The sequence below is a fragment of the Anabrus simplex genome, chromosome 12 (assembly GCF_040414725.1).
Source record: "Anabrus simplex isolate iqAnaSimp1 chromosome 12, ASM4041472v1, whole genome shotgun sequence".
Lineage (NCBI taxonomy): Eukaryota > Metazoa > Arthropoda > Insecta > Orthoptera > Tettigoniidae > Anabrus > Anabrus simplex.
Window position 1 is genome coordinate 88241163 of NC_090276.1, and position 12133 is coordinate 88253295.

Genomic DNA, 12133 nt, shown 5'->3' on the forward strand with positions numbered 1-12133 from the left:
ATTCACTCTCTGCCAGTAGTACCATGTTCCAATTGTTCGTATATTTTCTTAGTGTCTGTTCCTCCACACCACAATATTACCAGCAAATAGTATTCATTACCTTCATCTCTCTTTTACAGAATTCTTCCTTTGACTCCTTCACAGTTTCATCTGTAACCATTATAAATAATAATGGAGACTAATCTGTCCTGCCAGTTTTGGTCTGGACACAGCCGTACTTTGCATGTAGATTTTCCATCGTTTGCAAATTCACTTTGTTACCATTGTTTCCCATACCTTTTCCCTGGTGCTCTATCATATGCCATTACAATGTCAAGAAATTATAATAAGCTCTTCGGCTCTTCCAATAATGTAGGTTTGAATTTAACCTCTCAACGTGGAGCGACGTACATTGCACGCGCATAGCAGCTTCTGCTTTGTGCTTCTCTCTAGCGAATAGTTTGCTTGAAGTTTTATAGATCTAGTTAAGATATATCTATAGATGAAGCATCGATCTGTAATTTGATGCGTATATCTATAGAGTTTTTACCGATTACATACAATGATGTATAGCGTTTGAAAAAATTAGTTCTGTTGTTGACATTATGGCAGCTGAATGTTTTCGTGTAATCGCAAATTCAAAAATTAATGTTGTTTTACCGAATGGTGATATGGAAAATTTAGTTTCAGTTGCTTTTTATTGTCAAGTTTGTTAAGATGCTCAACATCACATGCGATCACACAGTATGTTATTTCCATTCCGATTGAGGGTAAATGCATGGGTACCAATTACTGTGGAGGAAATGTATTAAGATTTAACATTGTATATGTTAATGAATATAGTACAGAAATCCATATTGACATCTTATTTTTTTTTTTTTTAATGGGTACTAGCTACTCTTATATTTGGTTCAGCCATATCCCTTGTTCAATTTGAAAGCGTTACAAGATTCTTCCACTTCATTGACCTTAGGTAATTCCTGTAACTTATGCTGTTTGTGTGTTTATGCATTAATAACAAACTGAAAATTTTGGTAAAAATTCATTGAACCATTTGTCAGTTATGCCCGATTAACTAAAAGCAGTGGCTACCAGTGTTAAGTCATATCCCTCCTCCAGATCTCAGATGTAAAGATGCTCTGCTAAGAGAATTCAGTAAGATAGTGCATAACCCAGAACTCCTGATACATAATGACATCAGCGATGCGAATATTAATCATCTGTGTTCGAGAAAACCACCAACTAGAGATGCCATGAACTTGTCAAACAGCAACTACCGAACTTCCGCTGAATGGCAGAAGATGCTCAACGACAAATACTGCCCCTCAATGCCTTCTGTCAAGAAGACGCCGCCACCTGGTTTCAACCTCCCTCGTAGACTATGGTCTGCACTGAACAGGATAAGAACAAACCACGGGAACTGTGCAGCCAAGTGGAACAGAATACCAACGCCTGAGTGTGACTGTGGTGCTACACAACAGACACTAAAGCACACCATCAAAGAATGCAGGACTAGAAAATACAATGGCAGTGCTATTGGCTTTGCTTTTGCGACTCCAGAGGCTATAGACATACGTATATAGTGTAGATCTTACAACAATAGATGCTGTATCTCTAGCCATACACTAAATAAATAACTAAAAGCCTGAACTCGTTCTGCAGCACAAAGTAGCCAGGTAGTGAATGTCGTCCCACGCTGTGGGGTTAAGACTGCTTTGCCATTGGTTCTCTCGTTTATGGCTCACTGTGTGGGAGATGACGACACCATTTGGTGTCTTCCTTGTGAGCAGTTGAGATTTCCTTCTGAAGACGCGGAGCACAGTTCTCTGCGAAATGTAAAATATTTCACCTTGTTTTCTGACATGACAAAAGCCCAAGAGCTTATTATCATGTCTACATTTACAGGCCTTAAGTATCAAAATATATCAAGAAATGTCACCATTAGATCCTTGCTGTACTCCCAATGTCTTTCCGTCAACTGTCTCGCTGAAGATAAGATCCACCATTGATCTGCCATTTCTGAAGCCATAACTATCCTATCTTCTCAATCTCCTTGCTATTATTTTCGATTATTTTTGCAACTTGTGATATGAGTGTGAATGTGATAGCATTGTTTCTGATACCCCTTCATAAACACTAGTATTATCATTCTCTTCTTGCCATGTATCACACAGATGTTGGGCCTTATACAAGACGTAGGGGGACAGTAGTTTTCCTTCTGCACTCATACAGTCCATTACCCTCTCCACGTGTGTGATGCCACTCCTAGCAATTGTATGTTTTTTCTCGGAAGTTTGTGTGGTTAACTTTATTCTGTAATTTAGATCATGGTACTTCAAAATGCTCCTCGACTTTGCAGTATAACATTTCCCAACCGTATCAATTGTAGATTGTTTGTAGTTGGATTGCAACTGTCCTAATGTTTTCTTGTACACACGTGACATTGCCTCAGCCTTGCACAGATTCACATAAAACTGTGTGAAGAGTGGAAGGTGTAGGGATCAACTTCACCAAACCTTCACAAAAAACTTTTCTAGACGACAGAAGAAACAGCAGCAGTTAGACTCTTCTAGTACCTCTGCACAGTAAGAAGTCCTGTAGCAACTGTGAAGGCTACACCAGTGAAGCCGGCAACAAGGACTTGAGTCTTTCTTTAGTAATGCAAAATTAACACATAAATTGGCACGGGAATATGTCTTAATTCAAAGAATCCAAGTGTGAGAATTCTATCTTCGAGAATTTATAGTGATCAGCATTTAAACAAAAAAGTACCATTTTGTCCAGCATTACATGCCGCATCTGAAATAATCCGAAATGACAGTACGCCTTTACACATGTAAATATGATGTGGAGTGGGACATTGATGTTATTATATTATGTTTTATGTTGCGAGACTAATAGCTAATGTACTTATATGTAGAGCCAATGTTACAGTTGAAACCTCTTTGTAATCATAAAGTGCTAATCATGGTGGTGATGCAGATTCCCAGGTACATCCTGACACTTTGCTGACGTGGCTCAAGAAGCAGGTGGCTCTCTACGACAACATCTACGTGGAAAATATGACAGAGTCTTTCAAGAACGGACTGGTGCTGTGTGCCATCATTCACCGCTATAGACCCGACCTGTTAGACTTCCACTCGCTGAAACCCGAGGATGTGGCCAAGAACAACCAGTTGGCCTTCGACACTTTGGAGAGAGAGCTCGGCATCCCTCCTGTGAGTACAAGAGCTTTCCACTCTTGTTACCCTCATCCTATCTAAATTTAATTAATCATTTGAGTTTTACAGTCCTTCAACAGCATCATCATCATCATCATCACAGCATCAGCATCAACAGCAAAAACAACTGTTTACAGTTCCAGTATTGAAAGGCCTACTTCACTCTCCTGTATTCATGACATGTTGTCATGCAGTGCCGTTCCCCTAGCTGCGATCTTATTGACCAGCTGGTTCTAGGTCTTCAAATCAGGCATTTTCCTTCTACTTTTCTTTCCAAGTGTGCTCGGGCTGTCCTCATTACATTCCCAAACCACCGTAGTGTGAATATGCCGACTCTGTTTGGCAGAGATGTCTTGATCCAAGCTTTCTGCCTCACCTCCTCATCTCTTAACTTGTTCATCCTGGTCCTCTGGATAGTGGACCTCCGGAACTTAATCTCTCATGCCTGCAGTCTTGACGAGTCTTTCTTATTTTCTCTCTTGCTCTTTTGGATACCATTATGAAGTAACTGTTGAACGTAGATAATTTGTTTCTTGTTTGGATTCTTAACATTCCGAAGAAGGATCCTCATTTGTTGACGGAAGAGGGAACTCTCTTGCATCCTGTTGGCGTAGTTTTCTCTGGAGACTATATTGTCAAGGTAGGTGAAGCTGTCCACACTTTCCAGCTGGTGATCTCTTAGTTTGATGCTTGCTGGTTGACCATATTTTTTCAACACTGCCTAAGTTTTGCTGATCATGATGTGGAACTCGTCTTTGAACATGTCAGTTCTTCCTGCATTTTCTGTTTCTGGCGTCATCAGCAAAAACAACTGCATAGAGTTCACCCAGTGTTTCCTTAAAGCCCTTTTGCAACTCTCATGCATCTGGTATTAGTTGGGTTGGTTACCCGTTAACCTCTTCTTTGCGTATTCTACTTGATGACTCTGGGCTTTGCATAAGGCATTTGAATGTAAGCTTCTTAGTGTCAGATCTCAAATTTATTTCTAATTGGGCCAATTGTACATGCCTGGTGCAGACTAGAAGCTAACATACAGAACTGTTCCATATGCAATTTTAAAATACAGTTCGCATGACAGTCAAAAGATGGGTCTTGCTGCACTTCACGTTTACTCCATATACAGTGAGTTCCTCCCATCGGTTGGCCGGCAGGCGTACCTAGCGTATTTGCCTCCCGCTGACTCGTCCCTCCCCGCTCTGCGGCATAGCAACAGGGACAGCACTTTGCTCGCTTTATCCGTGTATGACATGAGATAACAATTAAAATTGAGAAAATAACAATTAAGAAAATTAGTAATTAAGAATTAAGAAAATAAACTCGTACCTTTTGACAGGAGATGTTGGAAATGTTCTCCTTCTGCATCCACATATTTTTAGCATCATCTTATTAAACTCAGATTCACACGCATAATTTCGTCTTCCAAAATTGAGGCTATTTTAACATTTTCGTAGCCCGGCACGCTGAGCTCTTCAAAACCCCAGCTTCTTGTCCGGGTCGTCTTAGGAGTTTTGTAGGCGTATGTTCTAATCTATCTGGGATTTTATTTACTTTTTCCTCGTTAAGTACACGTTTTTTAACACTTCGCTTCTTATAGAGTAAAGACCCAGTTCCTCTAAATTTGTTTACGAGTTTCCGCATGGTCTCTCTGTGTGGAGGGTGTACACCTGGAAATTGTGTTACAAATTGCCTAATGACTTCCCTGCAAGGCTCTATTTTCACATAATTATTGTATATAAATACATTTTCCTCTACTGTGTACACATGTGGAGGCTTTAAAAAAAATAAAAATATTTTACACCCACATTGGAGCACTTCAATCAATTCATATACATTTAAGTCTTAAGAGTATTAACTGCAAATTTGGCTTATGTTTCTTCTTCTGCTCCCAGAACTTCTTCATTCTTTCTGACCTGGCTGCCCTTTTTTCTTCAGTTATGGTGTACCATTTATGTGTAAACGTTTTTAGTTTATCTCAAGTCTCTGTTTCTCAGGATCCTCTTCCCTTCAATTTGCTGCATTGTCAAGCCTAATTCATCTAAATCATCTTGGATTTCTTTCAACCAATTATTCTTGGTTTTACTTTTCCAAAAGTACTGTAGTTGAAAAGATGTTTCAGTACCCTGGTTTCTGGTAGTCTCGATATGTGGCAGAAAAATGCAACCCTCCTTTTCTGCATTGTGTCTGTTATTGACTCAGTTTCCTGGTATACAACTTCATTAGGTAATAATCACCATTGTCCATCTACTTGGTGTTTCTCTTTTTGTTTATGATTATTCTAAGGATTCTTCTTTCTGTCTTCTGCAATTTATCTGTTGCTGATTTGGTGTTCAAATTGAATAGTGTTTCACAAGCATAGGTAGCTTCAGGTTTAAAAATGGAGTTGTAGTGTTTGAATTTTGCATTTATTGAGAAAGATTTCTTCTTGTAGGTTGGCCCAAGTGATGCATTGTGCTTGTTTCAATTTAGTTGTTCTATTTTCTACTGATACTTTCTCGTTTAAGTTCCAAGTAATAATGTGGAGGCATTATAAGAATTATACCCCGAAGTAACACTTCACAACTCGAACAGTTGGAGCGACAGATCAGCACTTAATACAATTTATAAACATGGATCTGAACTGCAAAGTGCGGGCATTCCCATGCCGTCGCTGCACTGTGTAACGGGAGGCGCCTGCCGGCCAACCAATGAGAGAAACTCACTGTATGGAATACTCCCTTGCTATTTCAAGGAAAGTTATTTAAATAATAAAACAAGCATGGCAATTTGTGAAAATGATATTTCTAAGTGGCTGAAATAATATATTATTATTATTATTATTATTATTATTATTATTATTATTATTATTATTATTATTATTATTATTATTATTATTATTATTATTATTATTATTATTATTATTATTATTATTATTATTATTATTATTATTATTATTATTATTATTATTATTATTATTATTATTATTATTATTATTATTATTATTATTATTATTATTATTATTATTATTATTATTATTATTATTATTATTATTATTATTATTATTATTATTATTATTATTATTATTATTATTATTATTATTATTATTATTATTATTATTATTATTATTATTATTATTATTATTATTATTATTATTATTATTATTATTATTATTATTATTATTATTATTATTATTATTATTATTATTATTATTATTATTATTATTATTATTATTATTATTATTATTATTATTATTATTATTATTATTATTATTATTATTATTATTATTATTTGCTAGCACTGTGCTAACACAGCATTATACAGAAATACATTTAGATGCAAGGAGGAATGATAATAAGTTACACGAAAATAAAATCATGACAAACAGGTTAACAAACATGACGACTAAGAAAGGATAGTGTGGAAGGTGGCTGGGAACCATATCCAGGCGTGGAAGGTATTGGCATTGCTGAAGAAGCGAAGTCAGTGATGATTCAAAATTAATATACCTTTACTTAAAATTAAATTGAAATGAAAGCTCAAATGATCCACAAAATAACACCTTTTAAAATCGGTAAAAAAAATCAAACAATAATTACATTGATTACCCAGAAGGTTCAACTTCAGTGATTTTACTTAGTATAACTTGATTTTGGGAAATTTCACACATGGCGTAACGTTTAAATTACATAAAACTGTCAGAAGGAATAAAATTTTGGTAACATGTCCTTAGAATGTTATTCATAAAAAACATGGACAATATATTAAAGATAATTATCCTAATGCAGCGCACTTTTAGCGGCCAGCCTCCTCAAAAACACTTCTGAGGTAGGTGCCTGTCCTAAAGGTGTATACATCTAGGATGATGCACAGCTAAGAGATAGCCCCAAAAGGGAAATTAATAGATTATAATTACATCGAAAGGCGTTCAACATAATTTACGAAAACAACAAAACGGGAACTGTCTCTCTACAATGTGTGGCGACTTACCGAAACGGCTAAGTCATTATAATTAATTTTGGAAGGTGAAGGGAAATGCGAGTAAGCTCTGGCAAATAAATTAAACAAAACACTACATTTGAAACTAAATACCTGAAAGGTGAAAAACAAAGTGCTTACCTGATGGCGGGGCCAAGAAGACCCGTACCTTTGAAGGCAACCGTTCCCTTCACTGGTCAAACAGAAAAGACGCCTTCGCAGAGCAAGGCTCCAGCGACAACGCTTCTCTCCGGAAATTAGGAAATCTTACAACAGCCAATGAGCGTCCGATCTTTTTCCTTCACCTACCAGTCACATTTACTTTTATTTTCTCCAATAGGAGCACAAGAATTAGTGCTGACCAAGAACATTTGGGAATCCTTGAGAAATTTTGAAATTGATGCAACTTTACGAAACCGGAAATATCCCGTGTCGCGTGTCGTACAGTATGCACCAGAATTACCACGACGATCAAATAATCTTAATCACTACATTTTCCATCATAAAAACGATCAGAACAGAAGCAGCTTCTCATTTGATGCAGCCTATAAACAAGCTGACACGATTCTAATCAAAGTCTCTTTCTTAGTTTCATTCATTTATGATGAGTTTAAAAGCTTCCACAAGTGATGAAATATGTTTGAGAATTGAATTTCATTAGGTCCTTCATACTTATTCAATGAATCCCTTTCTAATATTTATACATAAATTACCAATGACATTATTTGGGGAATTTCTTTGCTAGATATCACCCATAAAATTGTCTCCAAGATCCTATATTCCAGAATCCATGACCAGCTCGATAGTGATTTGGGTGAATATCAAGGTGGTGTTTGTCCAGGATGAAGTTGTCCAGATCAAATTATCAGTCTCAAATGAATCATAAAACATCAACGCATTAGGAGCAAATATTTAGTGGTCACTTTTGTTGATTTTCAAAAGGCTCCATCGTGAATCATTACTACATATTCTTACTGAATTTGGTCACCATCGGAAACTTGTTAACGTTATTGGGGCCACTCTGAGAAACACAAAGTCTAAAGTTAGGTTCAGAAATGAAATCTCTCAACCATTTGAAATTCATACTGGTCTTCGACAGGGGGATGGATTACCCTCATTGATGTTTAATTGTGTGCTGGAAAAAAATATGCATGAATGGAGTAAGGTATGTCCTCCAACTGTTAAGATTGGAAAATATTCGACTAAATTGTCGTGCATTCCTGATGATCTGGCACTGTTAGCAAATAGAATAGAAGAAGCAAAATTTCAAGTAGAGGAACTAGGAAGATTAGCAGCAAAGGTTGGGTTGAAAATATCTTTTGAGAAAACAGAAATGATGCCATCCTTTAAAGTTGACACTCCACATATCATCATTTTACAGGTCCAGTTTCTCGGGTGCTGTTGGCGAGCCTCTTCCATTCTGTCTTATTGAGATACATTCTGTTGTTAATGACGTCCTCCAGTGTCCTTCCCCGATCTGCAATGTCCATCTTTACGATGTCCATCCAGTGGGTTCTTGGTTTTCCTACCATCCATTTCCCTGCCACATGTCGCTCCAAGTTAACATACTGTATGCTGTCCTTGTTGGTTCCATCCTCATTACACACCCAAACCACCTCAGTCTGGACATGCTGATCCGATCTAACAATGATGTAACAATCCCAGCTTCCTTCCTAACCACATCATTCCTCAACTTATCCAGTTTGGTTTTTTGAATTGTGGACCTAAGGAACTTCATCTTGGATGCTTTCTTAGTGGGGGTGCAGGTTTCAATACCATAGGTTAATATTGGTATGAAGTACTGATTGAATATCACCAGCTTTGATTTTGTTGGTACTGTGGGATCCCAGAGGCGTGTTCGTTCTTGCTGGTAAAAGTGATAGCTCTTCTGCACTCTATTTGCCACCTCCTTTGTGGCTAGTGTATCTCGAGATATTATACTGCCATGGTATGTAAAGCTTTCCACACTTTCTAGTGGATGGTTTCCTAGCATGATGTTCACTGGTCGTCCCTCTCTGTTTATTGCCATCACTACTGTTTTGAGTTCGCTTATCTTGAGATTGTACTCCTGGAACTTAACCTTCCGTTCATTGAGCTTCGACTATACTAGTTCCTCAGTTTCTCCCCAGATCATAACATCATCAGCAAAGGCCACTGCTTTTATTTCACCAGAGGTTTTCTTGATGTTCTTCATTATGTCATCCATGATGGTGATAAACAATAATAGGGATAGTGCACTGCCTTGCTGGACTCCGCTTTCATTCTTGAACCAGGATGAATGTATGTCACCCAATCACACATACAGCATCTGAACTTTCCTCTAGCACATTCCTTTTTCTCAGGCATTCCCATATCTTTTCTCTTGCAATGTTGTCATACGCCTTCTCAATGTCAAGGAAAACCATACACAGATCTTTGCCCAATATTTTTCCATTCACATACAGACACTGAAGATTAGGTCTGTTGTGGACCTGTTAGGCCTTAAGCCGTACTGTTCCTCTTCAAACTGTGGCTCTAAGATGACTCGCAATCTGCTCTCTTAAGATTTTCTCAAGAATCATAAGCCCATGAGAAAGGAGTGTTATTCCCCGGTAGTTGGAGCATTTTCAGCTATTTCCTTTCTTAAACAGGGGGATAATGACGCCCTTGCTCCAATCAGTAGGTATCATTAAATAATACTCACAAAATAAAAGTTGTAAATAAATTTAAATATCTTGGTGAAATTGTCACTTGGAATGCTAATGAAAAAGCATCCATAGATAATAGAACTCTAAAATTGAGACAAGCACAACAAATTACATGGCCGAGTTACAAAATACAGTCTCTTTCAATTAATGCTAAATTTCTCCATTATAACTCCATCATCAAACCAGAAGCAACGTATGCAAGTGAAACATTATTCAAACTTAGTACCCAAACAACAACAGACTAACTGCAGAAAGTGGATAGAAGAATATAATAAAATACAACAGGTTGATGGCCAGTGGAGACTTTTACCCAATTCAGTAATTTACAAGGCAAGTGAATCAATTATTGACATGATGACAAAACGGAGGATTGCATTTTTTGGACACAAATACAGTTTGCCAAATTTTAGATTCCTAAAACAGCTTTTGGATTTCTTTTGAAATAGTAAAACAAAACACACTTGGTTTAAAGAAATACAAATGGGTTTGGATGAATTGAAAATGACTAAAAAGCAAATTGAAAATAGAGAACATTCTAAACAACAAATATACAAAAACTATCACTTAAAACAGCAAAACGTAAACAGTATGTTATATCAGCAGAAGAACGGGCTGCAAGATCGTCTAGAATGAAGAAGTTTTGGGAAAAGAGGAAATAATCAAGTTTTAAGAAATGAACTTATTTTTTGATGTACTTATTTTTAGAAGATTTTATTGTATTGAACGGAAACAATATAGTATATCGGACACACAAAGGGCTTCCAGGTCGGAGAGGATGAGAAAGTTCTGGGAGAAGAAAAAGAAGAAATTGCCTCAAATGTATTGATTTCAGTGCTCCAATGTGGGCGTAAAATATGTAAATAAATAAATAAATAATAAGGTTGATTTTGAAGCTCCATTGTCGGTGTAAATAGTGTAAATAAATGAATAAATAAATAAATAAATAAATAAATAAATAAATAAATAAATAAATAAATAAATAAATAAATAAATAAATACATGACATTTTTTATTATTATTATTATTATTATTATTATTATTATTATTATTATTATTATTATTATTATTATTATTATTATTATTATTATTTGTTCCGTCAGGTCATGACAGGTCTGGAGATGGAGCAGTGCGATGTACCTGACAAGCTGTCCATGCTCTCCTACCTCTCACAGGTGTACGATGCATTCCGAGGGGAGATTCCACAGCTGAAATATCCGAAACTGGTAGGTATATTTCAGTAATGAATTAATGAAATATCTAAGACCTAGTGGCATAATCCTATCAGGATTTCAATATCATTAGAACAGCTCTAATATAGGAAACACAAATTAGTAAAAAAAAATTATATATATATTCCATGATGGTTACCTACCTTCTGTGGTGGTGGTAGTGAAGCAGAGCAAGTTGCTTGTAAAATGTTGACTTTTCCAGCACCGTGTTTTGTTTGTTTGTTTGTTTATTTATTGAGTCCTCAGGTGATGGTGATTATTGTTTAAAGAGGAAGTACAACTAGACATCCATCCTCTATATTATTGAGTCCTCAGCCCAGCTGCTTGCTTGATCCTCAACAGATAGCTGTGTCATAGATAGCCAACGTGTATAATACTTGTCACGTAAGTGGAAGAGAGGGCCTCGAGCCCTAACTTCGCCACTGAAAAAAAGGCATTAATAAAATAATAAATAAATACACTAAAAAGCAAATATTGCCACTCTATTTTTTTTAATGGCTTATCACTGCTGCTAACTCGAGCAGTTACATACTGGATTCACGAGACTTAACCACCAACAAACTACCTCATTGTAAGTATCAATAATGGAGGTCCTCTTACCTAAGTAAACGATCAATGAAGATATTCATAATTAAGTCTGTTTTTCAAGCTCAGTGAGGAATTAAGGAAAAAAAAAAAAACATACACACGTGCTCTCTCTCTCCACGCTTCTCCATAACATGAAGGTGGACTCGTAACTAGGCTCCCTAGATAGCAATTGGATGAAGAACAGTATGATATATTTTTGACTTCAGAACTATCAGCATTCTCTTGTCACAGTGCACACCTGTTACCTCCCTCCCTCCATCGCATCCATCCAGCATTTATCCTTGCTTGCACTTCAGCGTTATTGTTGGGGCTACTACATAAATAGACCGTAAGTAACTGAAGGTAGACATTCACCGTCACTCTGGTTTGTTAGGTATTATGTCTTTTTGATGTTAAGCCGAAGACCAGATCTGCTGAGGGAGTGATTCCAGGTGTAGACCTGCTGTTACAGATCATATTTGTTGGTGCTGTTGACCAT

At 36.6% G+C, this 12133-nt stretch overlaps 1 protein-coding gene across 8 annotated transcripts in view; it reads left to right on the forward strand.

The window, feature by feature from the left end:
* The window catches only part of Mical (Molecule interacting with CasL), a 688331-nt gene that overhangs the window by 451108 nt on the left and 225090 nt on the right, over positions 1-12133 (forward strand). For all 8 annotated transcript variants that reach the window (XM_067156726.2, XM_067156729.2, XM_067156731.2 and 5 more), the window contains 2 exons: positions 2962-3197; positions 10939-11061. In XM_067156726.2, coding sequence (XP_067012827.2) covers positions 2962-3197; positions 10939-11061 — 359 coding nt within the window. The remainder of the gene's footprint in view (positions 1-2961; positions 3198-10938; positions 11062-12133) is intronic.